At 41.2% G+C, this 19,182-nt stretch overlaps 2 protein-coding genes across 2 annotated transcripts; one reads left to right on the forward strand and one right to left on the reverse strand.

Annotated features, from left to right (window-relative positions):
- Positions 1-1,180: 1,180 nt before the first annotated feature.
- LOC143621751 (disease resistance protein RUN1-like) lies at positions 1,181-3,452 on the reverse strand. Its single transcript, XM_077093081.1, has 2 exons — positions 2,874-3,452; positions 1,181-2,681 (listed from the first exon to the last, which is right to left on the reverse strand). Exons 1-2 carry the CDS (start codon positions 3,077-3,079, stop codon positions 1,853-1,855), a joined length of 1,035 nt encoding a protein of 344 aa, XP_076949196.1. The 5' UTR covers positions 3,080-3,452; the 3' UTR covers positions 1,181-1,852.
- A 14,215-nt stretch (positions 3,453-17,667) lies between these two features.
- LOC143621710 (large ribosomal subunit protein eL43) lies at positions 17,668-19,159 on the forward strand. The gene is made up of 5 exons (XM_077093045.1): positions 17,668-17,749; positions 18,473-18,512; positions 18,636-18,724; positions 18,805-18,887; positions 18,969-19,159. The coding sequence occupies exons 1-5, from the start codon at positions 17,747-17,749 to the stop codon at positions 19,030-19,032; spliced, it is 279 nt and encodes a 92-aa protein (XP_076949160.1). The 5' UTR covers positions 17,668-17,746; the 3' UTR covers positions 19,033-19,159.
- Positions 19,160-19,182: the final 23 nt, after the last annotated feature.

Genomic DNA, 19,182 nt, shown 5'->3' on the forward strand with positions numbered 1-19,182 from the left:
GATCACTGTCAAGTCATTTAAGTTATTCATCCAGTTACAGTTTTAGTTGAGTTGGAATAAGAGAAACAAATATCTTCCAGAAATGTTTAAACATGCTCTAGCTAGAAATAAGTAATATTATAATGTTTGTAATTAGATTAAATTCAAAGGCAATCACATTAGTTTGACTTTCCATAATGATCAAACTGGGTTCACAACTTTAAATAGAACAGAAGTTTTATGTATAAAAGGAGGAGCTTGCTATGAAAATTTTAGAGAGTATATGTACGATAAAACCAGCTTTGAAAACACATAGAGATGGCTTGATTTTCAGAGTATATGACAGTAGACCTTTAGTCAAACATTATGAGATCAGCAACATCAAAAATAAGTAAATAAATACCTTTGTTCAGTTAGTACTTAGTAGAGTACTTGCATGAATCCGAAAAAATCGATCCAAAACACAAATAAGTTCTATGTTTTCTTAAAAACCGAACCGAAGCAAAAACCGACAATTTAGTTTTATGTTTTCTTAAAAACCAAACTCTCGATTCGGTTTCGGTTTTGCGTGTAACTAAAACCGAAAAAACATAATTAACCAAATTAATAGATTTTTAAACTTTATTTTAAAATGTAAATAATTTATAATAGTTTAATATATAGTTAACCCAAATATTTTAGCCCAAAATTCATTAAACTAAAATCGAACTGACCGAAACCAATTGGTTTTCTGAAACTACTAAAGAGACATAAATGAATTCAGATATCTGATCGATTGTTTAATTTAATCAATTGCATCCCTCATTGCTATGTTTGTATGCATAAAAATGAATTCAGAAATCTGATCGATTGTTTCATTTAATCAATTGGATCTGCTGATTTTCAGACCTTTTATCAAAGAAATGGTGTGTGGAAGATGAGTTATGCAGGTATCACTAATATCTAATAATTGTAAACAACCTAAATTACCCAGTTCCTCAGGCAGGCAATTTCTCAATCCTAAAGCAATCTCCAAGCTTCAACTCTTTGAGATTTAATATCTCCAAAGATTCTAATTCACCAACATCCTCTGGTAATTTCTCAAGACTATCACAATATATAACAAGTAGGGTTTGAGATTCTTCATTACCTATCACAAGATAAAACGAGAACAAAATAAGGTAAACATATATAACTAGTATAACATTCAAGATTCACCAACCAACCATATTACCTTTCCCTCTTCCCAAAGATGTTCGATTTTGCTTCTAGGCATTTCTAGTGCAACAAGATTATTTGCTTCAAACGTTGTGGGTAAACACCGATGAAAGTATCCGCGCCAATACAGACATCGTAGAGAATTTGGAAAGTATCGACAGGCTTCGTCAATCCTCACAAGTCATCAAAATCATTATTGAGCTCTGCGCAGTCCACAATTAGGCATCCAAGTTTCTTCACGTTTTCAAGACCTCCCAAAAAAATAGTAGGGGTAATTCTTAGATATACACATCTTGCTGCTCCACTACCCTGCAATTCAAGAACAATGATCATAAAACTTGAGTTATGATTAATGAAAATTTTGTGAGTTTCATCTCCACCTTACATATAAAGTGGAGTCTTGCCGAGTTATGAGCCAAGACACTCTCGATTTCCTCCTGAACCCATAATCGGCTATATCTACAGGGCTCATCTGGATGCTCACGACGTACAATATTCATCCCCATTTCTACTAGATGGTCATGCATTTGTATATATGAACCATCAATATATTTTTCTACATATATTAGAGATTTTTGCTCAAGAACTCTTAAACCATTTATAGCATGAAAACCACAGCTTTCAAGCATTCTTATTGCATCGTCTTCTTTCTAGTATCTAAAGAAGCATGCCACATCTAGGAATATTTCCTTGCAATCATCTTCCAGGCTTTCATAGCTATTTCCAATATTTTAAGAGTTTCCTTCAATGGAATCGTTTTGAGTCTTGCTAGTGCATCTCTCCATTGAGGCTTGGTTTTACTACGAAGAAATGAACCCAGAACTTTGATTGTCAAGGGTAGACCAGCAGCATAACGTATAACTTCGAGCGATTGTTTTTCATACTCATGAGCTGGAATATCAATCCCAAATGCGTGCCTACTGAATAGGCAAATCGCTTCCTCATTCGATAACAAATTGGCATCATGGATCCACTTCACTCTATCACTGTTCAGCACCTGCACATCTCTGGTTGTAATTATAATTCTACTTCCTGGCTTGAACCAATTAAGATCACCTGCTAATGCGTCAAGTTGATCTGCATGATCCACATCATCGAGAACAACCATAACTTTTTTACCACACAACTTCTTTCTCATTAAGTTTCTCCCTTCATGAACACCACTAACACTAATGCTCTCCTTTAAGACGTCTTTAAGGACTTGTTTTTGCAGCTTCTTCAAACCAGACTGAGAAGCTTTTTCCCTCACGTTCTCAACAAAGCTTTTGCCATCAAAATTAATGGACAATTTATCAAAAATAGCACGTGCCAAACTTGTTTTCCCTGCACCTCCCATGCCCTTGATGCCTATCATGCGAACATCACTTAAACCAATCTCTAAAGACTGATCCAGAGCTTGCATCCTTTGTTCCATGCCTATCAAATTCTTATCAACAGTAATATCATTGAGATTTAACTCAAGTGAAACCTTCTCAACAATTAATTTTATGACTTTAGCTTCATCCCTGTAGATCGCAGAAGAAAATTTAATTAATCAAGTTGCACAAGAAGCCACGCGAATAATTATTTTTTAGGTCTATACTGCACTATTTGTAAAGCAAGTGTGCATATTTCATGTTTTAATGTTCATCTTTCAACAAGACTTAATTATACTTCTATAATTTGACAATAGAACATGAGATGTTGAAGGAATTTACCCATCGGCGGTCTTCCTCAAATCCCAACCAGACAAATTGGCTGCTTGTTTAAGAGCCTCTCTCCACTCTCCAACTTCTGACTCATTCTTGTCCGTATGTATGGCAAGGGCTTTTCCAACTGGTCCAGTTTGTTTTCGGACTTCAGAGGGATCCACATCGTAGAACACGGGAAAAGCAATATGCTCGTTCGTCTTATGACACCGCATGATCTCCAGAAGCTCGTTTAAACACCATGATGAAGAAGCATAGCGTTTGGAAAAAACAATAATGTAGATTCTAGAGTGTTAAATTGCTTGCAAGAGCTCATCATTTATCTTTTTTCCTTTCTCGAGTCTCTGGTCGTCCTTGAATGTGCGAATACCTTGTTGCTCAAGAGCAGCATAAAGATGACCAACAAAGGTCTAGCGTGTGTCCTCACCACGGAAGCTCAAAAACACGTCGAACTGGTAGCTCTTGTTTGGAAGGTATGAACTTGAAGAAGCCATTGAAAGTATGCTAATGCTTGACAGATTATAAAAGATCAAATCTGTTTTGAAGAATTTTTCACCAGATGGTTGCAAAGAAAATATGATGTAAGGAATGTTTTGATTACAAAGAAAATATGATAAGGGAAGATGTGAACACAAGGATATATTAAAGTCAATATAGTGTCGACATAATGTATCATGGCTGTTATTTTTAATTTACAGTTATTATATCTTTTAATTTCCCACGTGAAACTTAATAAGGTCTTACTAAAAGTAATAGATTTTAATTCAATTAAAATACTTAGTTTCATTGCACTTAAATATCATCATTATATATGGAAAGCAAACAAACTAAGATCATGAAACCCACAGAAAACACTTAACTTAAACATCATCCTCAAAATTTAGTACAAATAATCCAAGCAATATAATTTCCACGAAAGCCATAGGCAGCAACTTGGATCATAAACGGGACCTATCTATTTAATTTAGGTTTACTTTTGAAAGCCACACAAGAAACCGACAAGCAACAACTTGGATCCTAAATGGGCCATCTCTCTTTGATTATTTTGGGTTTACTTTTCAAAGTCTTCTTATTATATGATGTAATGAGTTTTGTATCCATTGTATTTCATACCCCACCATGTTTGCACCTTGCCCTAGCTGATAGAAATCAATGTCATGATATGATAAATGAAAAGGTTAAAACATAAAATTCATACATTTAATCGATTTATGAATACAGCTATTGTAATTATCACTCTTCGTAAATTCTTTGTGTATTTATAGACAAATAGATAACCTATGAAGGGGCGAGACGACACAAAAGTTTAATTATTAGGATAAAATGTCAATACTTTAATTATTTGATTCTCAATTGTTCTATTACAAATGAGTGTTTGCATCGCTATTTATAGTTTTCGAAAGGGTACAAACCCTTTGGTAAAGCGACGTGTGTTGTTTGGGGAATCAACCGCCCAAACTTACTAAACAATACATTTTGATGCTAATTACACAATAATGCCTTAATTTCTATTACTTACATAATAGTTTGGATAAAATCTAAATTATCAAGTTCAACAATCTATAAATACTCTTTATGGTATATTTATATTGCCTTTAAGATAACTAACAAATTATCAATTAAAAGGTATATTCACATCCCCTAACTTATTGTTCTTAATCACATGAATATATATGTTTCAAGGAAAAAAAGCATATGTATGAAATATTATCAGAAATAACACAATTTAGTGAAAGAAATGGTTATTCAATTTGAAGAACCAACTAATCTAAAAATATTTAACACGCTTTGTTGTCAAAAGCTAGTTGGATCAAATAGGCAACTTTTGTTGTATCATCTCTTGTAGATTTTCCCATAATTTAGGGTTGTTATAATCCTTGATAACGAGCGATGCACCTGCATCTAGTAGCATTTGTTCAGGGTTTCTAGTAGCCATACCAACAGCCGCCATCCCGGCTCCATTAGCTGCTTTTATTCCAGAAACAGAATCCTAGGCAGCATACAAAAAATATCACTTGAAATGGACGGCGTACGTATTGAAACAGTTGGCTATTTTGAGAGATGATTGAGTTGAGTTCATACCTCAAACACAAATGCGTGATTTGAGGAAACTTTAAGTGCATTTAGAGCCTTGAGGTACGAATAAGGAAAAGGTTTTGGTCTTGCACATTCTTCAGCTAGAACTGTCACTTCAAAAAAATCTTGTAGTTTAAGCATTGAAATCAGCAACTCAGCATTTGATCTTGGAGCGTTCGTAACCGCAGCCCGTTTCAAGCCAAGATCTTCTACCCATTTGCATACGTCATTTAAGCCGCTTATAGGTTCCAACTGTTCAGCTGCCAATCTTTTTATTTACAGGCTGGAGTTAAAATAAAAGTTGCATTTTAAAAAAGAACAACAGTACCATAAAGATTATAACTTTAAAAGGCATCATGTATTCCCTTAATGTGACAGAAAAACAGGTCTGAACTTGTTAAACGGGTCAGAAACGATTGACACAAGTATTAAACACTAACACGACACGATTAATTGAATGTGTTATTTCCTCAAACACAAACATGGACATGTTCATAAACGTGTTACACAACACGACCCTTTTAACAAGATAAATATTACATGTTCAGTAACACGACACAAGCAATGTAACATGGTTACTCAGAACTCATATGTCAAAGAACATACCTTTTAACTTGTTATAGATTTGACCATTTAAGGGCAAACTTACCAGATCTTACTTGAACAGTGATACAAATTACTAGGGGGGCAGCCGAGCCGAGCCGAGCCGCTCGCTGTTGGGTTAAACGAGTGTTCACGTGTTGCGGGTGAGATGGTCAAATGGGTCAGCATGTTGCGGGTCAAGAGACTAATTAAATGGTCCAAGGTGAAAAGGGTTTTTTTAACTGCGTATTTGGAAGTGTGTTTGCTAAAGTCTTTTGCTGCAAGTGTCTTGTTTTATTTAAGTTAGAAAAGCTGCACGTTGGGTTTGAGAGTGGGTCATCCTAGTAACGATTCTTTAGGATAGATATAGTATTGAAGAGGTAGGTCCGAGCAGAGCCCAGTTGGACCCGCAAGACTCACCTTGAACAGGGACGTCTGCGCGGTTGGACCCGCAAGACTCACCTTAAACAGGGACGTCTGCGCAGTTGGACCCGCAAGACTCACCTCGAAGAGAGACGTCTGCGCAGTTGAACTCGCAAGACTCCTTAAGAGGGACGTCTGCGCAAAGACCAACTGGATCCGCAGGACCAACCATGCTCAGAGACGCGACGTCCTTACGCACAGTACACAAGCTGTTCCCGCAGGAAAAGCCTCCCAATGGTGACGTACTCCGCCTGTTCCCGCAGCTACGGATACTAGCCATCAGGGAAGGCTACCCGCACAGCAAGGCTACACGCACAAGGCACTAACTCTCAAATAATTCAGTAATGTCACCTGAAGAGGGAATGAGCAAGCCGGGAATACTCCCGCCCAAAGCCGGGAATTCTCCCGCCCAAATGAGCCAGTCCGTACGCTACTGGAGGACCTTTTGTACTATACCTGCCAAGGTATGGACAAAAGATCTGACCAAAGCCGCGACAGCTCACTGACAACAGTACGACGAGCAGCACGCTCTAGTACTTAATGTCACTATCAGCCGCTGCCTACTCACCAACCCTTGTCGTGGCACGTGCATAGCCTGCAGTTGGTGGAAAAGGAATAGTACACAGCCGGCCATGTCACTATCAGCCGCTGCCTACCCACCAACCACCAGCACGACACGTGCGAAGCCCACAGTTGGTAGAAAAGGAATATAATACAGCCGGCTGTACCTTCTTGGACACCTACCTTCGGCTATAAATACTCCAACACCTTGGAATGATATCATCATCTTCTCTCTAGCTATTTCTCTTAATATACACTTATATTCAAGAGCAATCTAGTCTGATTCTCACGCCGGAGGGTGGTCACAAGGAGGTACCCCCCCCCCCCTTCTCAGTGACGAGCTCACGGTGTCTGTTTTGTAGGTCATCAGAAGAATAACCATCTTGCCGGACCTAACCCTCGTGGGAAACATCTATTTAACCCCCCAGATTATCCGTAATCTGCCGGGGGCCGATTAGTGTTTCTTCATTGGCACCATCCGTGCATAAAAGCTAGAACTTATTCTTTCAGTTTTTTCAAAACTTCTAGAAAGATGGTTAACGTTACTCCGGTCCCAAGGCCAGCGAGTGACCAAGAAACCCCGGTAATCACAACCCCAGCTACTGGGAGGAACACCGGCGAGTACACAGATTTTACGAACACTACCCCGGTTACTCAAGCCGGGGCAAGTGCAGTAAATTTTACGAACACTACCCCGGTTACCCAAGCTGGGGCAAGTGCAGTAAACAATCATCCCCTGGGATTCATTAATACCCAGGCGGAAAGACAACAGACGAGGCTCCCCCGCCAAACACTTGATCAAGTTAAAGCGTGGGCGGAAGCACGTCAGAAGGAATTCCAAGCTGAGTTGGACGAACGCTTACGTTCACTCCAACAGGCTGACGAATTCGGAAGCACTCGACAACGGCTCAGCATGAGCAATGAGTGCGAGTCCTCGGACGATGATCGGGAGGAATCCGACAGTGACGCAAACCCTCGCCTTAGGGCGAAAGGGAAGCGTAACGAAACGGACTTCCAACCGAGAAGGAATTTTGGAGAAACCTTCAAACAAAGGAACGCAGGGGAAACCCACGTGACTTCTCCAAAACCTTTAGACCAACTATTGCAAATGCGGGAACATCCAAGTTTGCAAGGGACATTGCGGAAGCAATCGCCCCGAAGAGTGCCAAGCAGATGCCCAACATCGGCACTTATGATGGTATATCCGACCCAGATGATCACTTGAACAGATTCATAGCGGGGGAAACCGTCAGCAACTGGACGGAACCCACGTGGTGTTATATGTTCCAGATGACGTTGGTGGGAGCGGCTAGAGCGTGGTTTGACCGTCTACCGGTCCACCACATCTACGATTGGGCGGACTTCCAACATAAGTTCAGCCAACACTTCAGTCAACAGAGGAAATATACTGAAGAGCAATGGACGATTCTCAACTGCGTTAGAGAGGAGGATGAATCTTTACTAGACTTCATCACTCGCTTCAACTCGAAAAAGCTGAGTCTGGGCACTATAAGCGAAGATCTTGTTCGCGCCGCTTTCATCTAGGGCGCCGAATACCCAGAGCTTATCCGCACGTTGACGGGTAAAGACGGCATGCCATCCACATGGGATGCCATCATGACGGCGGCCAAGCGCTTTGCCGAAACAGAGAAGCAACTGGGTGGGGATCTACCCCAGAGTACAAACCTCTACGCGCAAAGGATTAGAGAAAACAACGTCCGGACCGCCCGGCAAAACAAAAAGAGGAAGCTAGGCATTTGGCAGTCAAGGGTAAACTTTGACACCTCATCCAACTCTCGCTCTTTAGTAGGCGGAAGGGATAACACGCACCCATCAAGCCGATACCCCCGGTGGACGCCGCTCACCAAAAGCGTCACGAAGATATTTGCCACTGAGAAACTCCCATGGCCAAAAGCTCCAACGGTCCGGCACCGACCTGACGCGGATCAGAGCAAATCCTGTGACTTCCACGGGACAAAGGGTCACACCACTGAGAAGTGTATATCCTTGAGGGATATTGTTGAAACATTCGTCAAGGATGGAAAACTTACACACCTTGTGGCATCAACCAAGAATGGAGGGAAGAATGACAACCGATACAAAAGCAACGGACGAAAGCCCGTTGACATCAGCATCCACATGGTTCATAGTAACATCAGAGGAAGAAAAAGACGGACGACAGAACCATGCGCATGGAAGGAAGCTGAGGTGCGCTTCCCGCGAGTGCCAGGAGGACCCAGCAAAGAGGGCCCTATCGTCATCAAAAGCCAGCTGGGCCATTACATCACTTCCCGCACTCTTGTTGACAACGGCGCCTCGTCAACGGTTATGTACAGGAAGTTCTTCGACAAGCTAGACGACGAAGACAGGGAACGCTTGGAAACGGTCTACGCCTCGATGGAAGGGTTTGACGGCAGCACAAACACCCCCTGGGTATCCTATCCTTCCCCGTCATTCTCACAGACGGGAAACACTCCCGCACAGAAGACGTGGACTTTGTCGTAATGAGGAAGCCACACCACACATACGACATTCTCTTCGGGAGAGACGGGATGGCAAGATTCAATGCCGTGGTATCTTCAGTCCACGGCATGATGGGATGGCCAACAGCTGAGGGAGTAGCGATGGTCACCGGTATTCCCCAGGTATGCATCGCATCTGTCTCATCAACACCCAAACCAAAGATGGCTAAACCAACCATCACCGAACCAGAAGAATGGGCCTTCAATGGCAAATACCCCGACCAGGCGGTTACCATTGGCCCAACAGTCACTGATCCTACGCGCACCTTACTCAAACGCTTACTACAGAAAAACGCTGACATCTTCGCGTGGACACCAGCTGACATGACTGGTGTACCTCGAAGTAAGGCAGAGCATAAGCTCAAGTGTGACCCGGCTTTCATGCCAGTCATACAAAAGCGCAGAGTAATGGGGGCGGAACAAGCTAACGCGTGTAGAACCCAAGTCAAGGAACTCCTTGACGCGGGCATCGTACGCGTTAGCATATATCAAACATGGGTTGCAAATCCCGTCATGGTACCGAAGTCTAACAAACAATGGCGCATGTGCATAGATTTCAAAGACTTGAACAAAGCATGCCCCAAAGATTGTTACTCGTTACCCGAAATTGATCTTAAGGTAGATTCGTTAGCACCGTTTCGCCTTAAATGCTTCCTTGATGCGTACAAGGGGTACCATCAAATCCACATGGCCGTTGACGATCAGGACAAAACCGCATTTCGGACGCCCGATGGCACATTTTGTTATCAAATGATGCCATTCGGACTTAAGAATGCCGGGTCCACATACCAACGCCTGATGGACAAAGAGTTTCATACCCAAATTGGGAGGAACTTGGAAGTCTACATGGATGACTTGGTCATCAAGAGCCTTGACCCAGAAATGATGTTGAAAGACATCGAAGAAACTTTCAACACGCTCAGAAAGATAAACATGAAGCTCAACCCGAGCAAGTGTTCCTTTGGGATGGAAGAAGGGAAGTTCTTAGGAGTCATTGTTACCAAAGATGGCTTCAGAGCGAACCCTGAAAAGGTCGAAGCCATTATCAAAATGGAATCACCTACTACCATCAAGCAAGCTCAGACACTGAATGGACGCCTAGTTGCACTTAACCGCTTCTTGGCAAACCATGCGGATAGGTCGTTCCCATTCGTGTCGACGCTGAGAAACTGTTAAAAGAAAACGCACTTCCGCTGGACACCAGAAGCGGAAGCAGCTTTTCAGGAAATTCGGTCACGCTTGATCGAACTCCCAACGCTCACAGCACCAAAAGCGGGGGAGGAATTAATCCTATACCTCTCCGCCACAGATAGAGCAACCGGGGCCGTCCTGCTAGTCGAACGAAATGGCATCCAGATGCCAATCTACTATGTTAGCCGTGTCCTAACAGATGTAGAAACCCGGTACTCTACCCTGGAAAAATTAGTCTTAGCACTTGTACAGGCTTCACGCAGGCTAAGACGATACTTCCAAGGTCACCCAATCACCATTCTCACCAACTTCAAACTCGCAAACGTTTTAGGCAAACCCGAATTATCGGGACGCCTAGCCAAATGGACAATAGAATTGGGAGAATACGCGATAAAGTACAAGCCGCGACCAGCCATAAAAGGCCAGGTCTTGGCCGACTTTATTGCAGAAGTCCCCGCCTCGCGGGAGAAAGAGTGCCAGGAAGAGGCTCAACCCTCTCCAGCACAGGACATCGATGATGTCTGGCGACTCTACACTGATGGAGCAGCCAGCAACGAGGGCTCAGGCGCAGGATTGAAACTAATCAACCCAGCGGGCCAAGAATACACTTACGCTATTCGACTGGATTTTCCAAGCACAAATAACGAAGCAGAGTATGAAGCATTCTTGGCCGGGCTGAGAATTGCACGTAAGATGGGAGTGACGAACTTGGAAGCCCACGTGGATTCCATGTTAGTAGCCAACCAAATAAACGGGACGTATACGGCCGTGAACGACACAATGGCGCTATACCTCGCACAAGCAAAAACCCTCATGCGCGATTTTAACGATTGTAAGGTCATACACGTCAAGCGTAGCGAAAACAAATCTGCGGATGCGTTAAACAAGCTTGCGTCATTGGCCTTCACCCACTTGGGAAAGGATATCCGCATTGAACTCCTTGGCACACCATCAGTCCCGCACAGGGAAATCTGTGTCATCCAAACCGGCACAGAAACATGGATGACACCAATAATAAATTACCTTGCGACGAGTATACTACCAGAGTCAAAAACACAGGCAAGAAAACTACGCTGTAAAGCACTGAACTATCAACTCATCGATGACATCCTTTACAGACGTAACTTTCTTGGCCCACTCCTCAGATGCGTTGACGACCAAGATGCCGACTACCTCCTAAGGGAAGTACACGAAGGCATCTGTGGGATACACACAGGTCCACGCGCAGTTGTAGCTAAGCTAAACAACGCGGGATACTTTTGGCCGGGGATGCATACGGATGCACTGGCATACATCAGAAAGTGTAGGTCTTGCCAACTCTACGCACCCAACACGCATCGCCCGAAGAATGAACTTGTTCCAGTCACCTCTTCATGGCCATTTCAGAAGTGGGCCATCGATGTGACATGCCCATTTCCCACAGCAGCAGGGAACGTTCAGTATCTAGTGGTAGCCATCGACTACTTCACCAAGTGGATAGAAGCAAAACCCTTAGCCCAAACAACCGCAAAACATTTCAAAAAATTTATTTGGGAATTTATTATTTGTCGTTTTGGACTTCCACAGAATTTGGTGAGCGATAACGGCACCAACTTTGCTGACAAGAAGCTACAACAGTGGCTGAAAGAACTTCAAATCACCCACACCTTTACCTCAGTGGCGCACCCGCAAGGTAATGGTGAGGTGGAAAGAGCAAATAAGAGCATCGTCGACGGCATTAAGAAAAGACTCCTGGAACACAGATCCGGCTGGGTGGACGAAGTTCCACACATCCTTTGGGCACACAGAACGATGAAAAAGGCAAGTACGGGAGAAACCCCGTTCAGCCTCACTTATGGCACTGAAGCCATGGTCCCGGTCGAAATTGGTCTACCCTCACCAAGGGTCTTGATTCAACCAGAGGACAATGATATGGAAAGATGGTTAGACCTTATGCTAACCGAGGAACGCAGAGACTTAGCCGCAGCGCGTGAAGAGAACTACAAGCGACAAATGCAAAAGTACTACAACATGCGGGTAAAACTCTGCAACTTCAATGTCGGAGACTACATACTGCGTAACAACGTGGCTTCGAACCAAGAACGCCCAGGAAAGCTGGCACCGGTCTGGGAAGGGCCATACATTATCAAAGAAGTTTTGGGAAAGGGCGCATACCGGCTCGAAAGGCTCGATGGCACCCCCATCCCAAGAACATGGAATGGAGCTCAATTACGCAAATGTTACATGTAGATCAATTCCAAACTTATAAACGGCCTAGAGCCACTTCTAATGGAAATGATTCTCCTTTATCACATTGTGTTGATCGCTTCACATTTATACTTATGAACTTTCCGGACGGATATGCCGGTATTCACCGCATAAATATGGAAAGAAGTCGTTGCGTGTAGACGGCGGCAAAACCCGCATAAACACAAAAAACGGCAAAAGTTTCTAAGGAAAAGATGAGGAAAACCTTCACGCAGGTCAGTTATAGGTAAAGTTTGGTCATCCCACTAAATGAAAGTGACGGTCCTACCCGCACAACCATGATAGAGGAAACTGAACATTAACCTATTGACAACCGCGCGTCGAAAGGTTAACTTATTCAAAACACTTGGAAAATTGCTAAGTTAAACTAAAATATGCATGAGCAAGTCATATAACGTTTACAACGCAAGTCAAAAAGATTCAAAAGTAAGCGGGACTATACCCCCTTACCTTGGCAACCAAGTAACTATAAGACAGGTGCGGGTACAGTGTCAAGGCAAAACCCTTCACATACTTAGCACCTGCAGGGAATTGAAGCCAACAATACCTTGGAAGTAAAGTAACTATAAGACGAGTGCGGGTACAGTGTCAAGGCAAAACCCTTCACATACTTAGCACTCGCAGGGAATTGAAACCAAGAAGGATCTTCTGGGCCATGCTTGCGGAAACGGAAATAACATCCCCGCATAGCGGGAACGTTGAGAACTAGATTGTTTGAAGCTCTAAGATGGAATTGGTTGTTTAACATAATTGATCACTATGTTTAAAACTACCAAAACCTCATGGAGAATCTACACAAGTGGAACTCAACGCTCCTGACTTGCGAGGAGGTTACAGACCTACCCGCATCATACCCAAAGATCAAGCAGAAAAGTCGGGAATTTCTGCACGTGACATTAGGACTTCCGCGGGAAGAATCCCCATGGAAAACCTTAAAACTAAACCCTTTTCAAAACCCCTTGCTTAAGTCCAAAAGTTCACCTCACTTATTAACAATTCATGAGAAGAACATTGGACTGGGGGGACTTGAAGAGGTAGGTCCCAGCAGAGCCCAGTTGGACCCGCAAGACTCACCTTGAACAGGGACGTCTGCGCGGTTGGACCCGCAAGACTCACCTTAAACAGGGACGTCTGCGCAGTTGGACCCGCAAGACTCACCTCGAAGAGAGACGTCTGCGCAGTTGAACTCGCAAGACTCCTTAAGAGGGATGTCTGCGCAAAGACCAACTGGATCCGCAAGACCAACCATGCTCAGAGACGCGACGTCCTTACGCGCAGTACGCAAGCTGTTCCCGCAGGAAAAGCCTCCCAATGGTGACGTACTCCGCCTGTTCCCGCAGCTACGGATACTAGCCATCAGGGAAGGCTACCCGCACAGCAAGGCTACACGCACAAGGCACTAACTCTCAAATAATTCAGTAATGTCACCTGAAGAGGGAATGAGCAAGCCGGGAATACTCCCGCCCAAAGCCGGGAATTCTCCCGCCCAAATGAGCCAGTCCGTACGCTACTGGAGGACCTTTTGTACTATACCTGCCAAGGTATGGACAAAAGATCTGACCAAAGCTGCGACAGCTCACTGACAACAGTACGACGAGCAGCACGTTCTAGTACTTAATGTCACTATCAGCCGCTGCCTACTCACCAACCCTTGTCGTGGCACGTGCATAGCCTGCTGTTGGTGGAAAAGGAATAGTACACAGCCTTAACGAGCCAAGCCATAGCATTAATAAAGCTCGTTTAGTTATCGAGCCAAAGCTCTAACCTTGTAGGGATGATTGTTTAGGCTCATCAAGCCTTAACGAGCCAGTGTACTTTTGAGTTTTAACTTTTTTTTTAACTTCAATGTATTGATTTCCCACTGCAAAGCCGAGCTTTTGCTCGTTTAAGGTATTGAACACGAGCCGAGCTTAGGCTCGTTAAGGTTTTATCAAAGATGAAAAAATAAATTAAATATATGTATTAAATTTATTAAAAATAATTATAAACGAGCTGTGCCCGATATGGGTTCGAGCTTGAAAATTGAGTAATGAACTGAACTTGAGCTTTTGAAAAAGAACTTGTGTCTAGGGATTTTAAAGCCAAGTAAGAGGTAGGCATAATGCCGAATTAAATAATAATAAAATATTATAAAGGCTCAACCCTAAAGTCGTAATTATACTCGATGCTTCAAAAGAAAATAAATAACAAAGAAAAGAAAAAAAAAGAAATATATATATATATATATGTGTGTGTGTGTGTGTGTGTGTGTATGTGTGTGTGTTATATAAATATTCTTTGTTATAAATATTATTTAAGTATAATGAGTGTACTTAAATAATAAAGAAAGGAATATGTTTTCTAAAGAAGAAGAAACGTAGGGTTTTACAAAATAAACTAAATGTTTATGAAATACTTTTAAACTAAAAGTTTTTAAGTAAAAGAGAAGTGAACTAAAGGTTCATCGAGATAAATTAAGGCTAAAGGTCTTAAACCGGATTGTATATCCGACTAACAAAAGTTATACTCGTACTATAGGTGCGAGATAGCAAGAGAAAGACTCACGGACGGTGTTGGAAACCGATCCCAATCAAAAGGTGAATACGCCCCACTTTTACAAACTTGTTTTCAAATAAATAAACGTGTTATGTGTAAAACTTTACACGAGATTGAGTGTCTCTAAAAACATTGTAAATAAGAGTATAAGCCTAGCCCTCAGGCTGTAGTATACGTTTGTCTGGATCCTTACATATGTGGATAATGCGGTGGGCACATCGCACCACGCTTGGTAACGACCTCCAGCCACGATGGGCCGGACCTAAGTTATGTCCGAGTGAGACTGATCATGTGTATATTTATGGTACCTAAGTTATGTCGAAACGCTGCGGTGTTTTGCTGAGGTGACCTAGTGTAGAGACTCGAGTTTATAATGATATTGTTTTAACTTAATTATTCCTAAGCCAAGATGGGCCGAGACTTACGTGGTCTCGAGGGGTGATTAAGTAAAGAAAATATTTTCGCGTCAGCATATTCACCAGCATTCGTTGCTGACGTATTTTATAACATTTTGCAGGTAATCAAAAATAGAGCTTGTGAAGACGAAGGGCTCAAGAATCCGATGGCTCGGATAATTTTTGTTAAACTTAAATATAACTAAATGGTGGTTTTGTAAACTAAAAACAAGTAAACGTGAATTGAACTTTCGTTCCATCTTTTGTATTGTAAATATTTTACAACTTTGATCCTTATATTTTGTAAGACTTCCGCTAATTGAACGTAACTCTGATTTATATACAAATATGGTACCAACTGTTGGGTCGCACTCCTAGGCCTAAGATGGGGGTGTAACAGTCGCCTTTGGTCGGGGTGTGACAATGTGCTTAAGCCCATGGTCTTTCTTCTTTCCTTATTAACCCAAGTCCATTACCCATATTTATTTAACCCAACACTAGCTCAACTCGTAAATACTCATATTATTATTTTATTAACCCAAACGGGATGTTACATATGTGCTGTCGGGATTACCCTAGCACCCGAACTGTATTTATAACGAGAGATCGGGATCGAGAGAGAGTTGGAATTCAGAACACGAACTGGTTTGGCGTTGTTTGGTCGGGTCGAGTGCGTATACGTGATGTGACTGATCCATAAAACGATGCATCCAAGTGTCACAACACTTGTTATATATAGTAGTGTAATGATGACTCAGCATGACACGTGTCACTCCCGGAATCGGGCACACGACACTTGTCAGCATGCACTCGACACATGTCATAGGCATGGGTGAATCATGGGATACTTGTCACACATAGTATGATGACTTATCTGGTGATGACATATGTCATGATGACTAATCACTTGGACTGACACGTGTCCCAAGACTTGTTCCGACCACCAAAAATACTAAGGCGGCTCTCAAACGTTCTACCAATGTTGGACAAAGCCGTTTGTCTTTTTACCAATGTTCAAGTTCTCAAGTCCACACTTTGTAGTATCGATATCACATTCATTTTTACTCTTTGGACACGTTACTAATTTATTTATTAGTAACAAATACTAATAAATATTAATTATTGTCCACGTTTCCAAGACACATATATAAACTTAGCTGAATCTAAGATCCTTAAAATGTAGCTAAATCACTAGGAAATTTTGTACATTGACTTGTAAATGTTCAACGTTAGCCAGGATCAACGTAGATGTTTTACAAGTCACTGTATGCATGATATTACAAACCAAGTATTAAATCTTTCCCTTATAAATGGATTCTCACATTGATATTACGAAAGTAGTTCATATTTTGAATGAAAATTTCCCAATGCTAACGTTAATAGTTGGTAATCCTTACGTTGATCTTCCACACGAATGACCCAATATGATATAGTTAAAACCCAGTGATCAAAGCTTGACGAGCTCGCATTAAAACATACATAACAAAACAAATTTAGCGATAATTATATATATTGTTGTTATAATTATTATTTTTCCTACCGAAAGTGAAATGTGTTATAAAATGTAACCGATTATTCTCATTATAGCTATTTTTTTTCTTCCATGCACGGTTTGTTGGTCTCAAAAAGGTACCATAGTTTAAACTTTAAAAATGATATCAAACTTTATTTCTTGGTTTAAAGAAGAAAAGGAGAGAAATCATAACACAACCTATCTTTTGGAAATCTAAAGCCGAACTGAACTGACTCATGCACACCCCTACTTAGTGGTGCACAAAGTGGTTAACCGGTTAGCTGAAAACCGGTTATTTTCGAAAGCGATTAGTGGTCAACGGTCAAATAACCAGTTAGACCGGTTTTGAGACGAGAAACCCCCTACCAGTATAATCGGTTTCGAATATATCCAAACCGGTTAATCGATAAATAACCAGAAAAAAGCTGGTTAAAAAGTAATAAAAAGAAAACCAAATAACTGGTTCGGTTAAGCAGTTTGTAACCGGTTTCGAAGATCAATAATATAAACCAATTTCGGGTTGAAACTGGTTAACCGGCTTAAATGTGCACCTATAACCGTCTTTATAGTTTATACCCATGGCCAATAAACTATACCACTCTTTTGAGTCTTGAAAAATAAATTTCATACTTGATTTGAAATTGGGCCTAGAAAAAAGTTGATATCAGCCCAACTAGTGTATATTGTGAGGCTGTAAGCCCAAAACAAAGCTAGGTTATGCTGCAGTCAGTCCATATAATCTTCATTTAGCATATCACGCAGTTTGGTGAGTCAAAAACTAGGGTTTTTGTTGCTTCTAACTCCGCCTCAGTTGACAATTTCACCCAGCTTCAAGACATGGTATGTTATTATTGATTTGATGTATTATTATTCTATATACGTGTTGTTCTAATTGTACATGTTTACCGATTATTGATTCAATTGATGGTTCATTTGATTACTGAGCTTATTAATAGCGTGATTGTGAAAGCTGGTGAATTTGAAATTGAGTAGATAAGGAGCGATGTTTTTATTTTTTGCTAATATGTTTAGTTTGATTGAATTTGAACTATAGATAAGCCATTGTTGGTGTTAAAGTATGATTAGGGTTTTGATAGGATGAATGATTTAGCTCAGAAATTGTTAGCTCAATTTTTCCGTTAACATTTTTAATAAAAGGATACTGCTTTGTTTTGCAATGTGAATGTAAGTGTGAATATTCAGTGTATCAAGTCATTTGATTATAGTAGTTCTGAAAAATTAGTTTCATAGTTAAAAAAATGTATAGATAGATCATAGAGGAAGACCACAAAAGAAACAATGTTCATGATTTTGTGTCCATTGTTTTTGTATGTCTATGTGCTGTGTCTATAACTGTCTATGTTGGGAACCTGATGTAAGGCTGAGTAATAAAATATTAATTTAGTGTAACGTATGTAATTCTTGTTGGTCTGCTTTATGATGATAGTATACCAATAAATGGCATTTTGTTTCTTCCATGTTTTCTAGGTTTTTTTATTATTATTTCTTTGCTTATTGTTTTTGTTATTCTCGTGTATTAATAAGATTGTTTTCTTTACGCAGACTAAGAGAACCAAGAAAGCTGGCATTGTTGGGAAGTATGGTATGAAATATGAATACTGAAAGAAGAAAACTTAGCTTCAAACTCAACTTAGTTTTCATTTTTAACTGTCATGTTGGTTTATTAGCTTCTTAGATTTGACTTATCTATATGTATCACTTTTAGGAACCCGTTATGGTGCTAGTTTGAGGAAGCAGATCAAGAAGATGGAAGTCAGCCAGCACAGCAAGTTCTTCTGTGAGTTTTGCGGAAAGGTATGTTCTTTTTTCATGTATGGAAATGTGACATTAAACTGTTCTTTGGTGAACCTCATATCTTGAGCCTACTCTTGCAGTATGCCGTTAAAAGGAAAGCTGTTGGAATCTGGGGCTGCAAAGATTGCGGGAAAGTGAAGGCAGGCGGTGCTTATACATTGAAGTAAGTAAAATCTCATTTCCTTACATCCATAGCTATTTTATTTCATAACTACGATACTAACTTACGTTTTTTTTTTTGCAGCACTGCTTCTGCAGTTACTGTCAGGAGTACCATCCGTAGGCTGAGGGAGCAGACCGAGAGTTAGATTTGGTCATTTTTGATCTAATGTAATTCTCCATCCTATATCATGTTTCTGAGAGTTTTTTACTTACTGTTTTTTATTTAATGTTGAAATACCTTGCAAATGACATCTTAAGGCAAGTTTGAACTTTAAATGCCATGTCTTTTCTTGCAT

This window comes from Bidens hawaiensis, unplaced genomic scaffold, assembly GCF_021521415.1.
Source record: "Bidens hawaiensis isolate Kalapana, Puna unplaced genomic scaffold, B.hawaiensis_p1.1 tig00002935_1, whole genome shotgun sequence".
Taxonomy (NCBI): Eukaryota; Viridiplantae; Streptophyta; class Magnoliopsida; order Asterales; family Asteraceae; genus Bidens; species Bidens hawaiensis.

Excerpts from the sequence above, each read along its gene's own strand:
- LOC143621751 (XM_077093081.1), bottom strand. The coding sequence starts at position 3,079 with ATGCGGTGTCATAAGACGAACGAGCATATTGCTTTTCCCGTGTTCTAC. Across the intron at positions 2,682-2,873 it reads TTGAGGAAGACCGCCGATGG|GGATGAAGCTAAAGTCATAA; the intron begins GTAAATTCCTTC and ends TGCGATCTACAG.
- LOC143621710 (XM_077093045.1), top strand. Across the intron at positions 18,513-18,635 it reads TGGCATTGTTGGGAAGTATG|GAACCCGTTATGGTGCTAGT; the intron begins GTATGAAATATG and ends TATCACTTTTAG. Across the intron at positions 18,725-18,804 it reads TCTGTGAGTTTTGCGGAAAG|TATGCCGTTAAAAGGAAAGC; the intron begins GTATGTTCTTTT and ends CTACTCTTGCAG.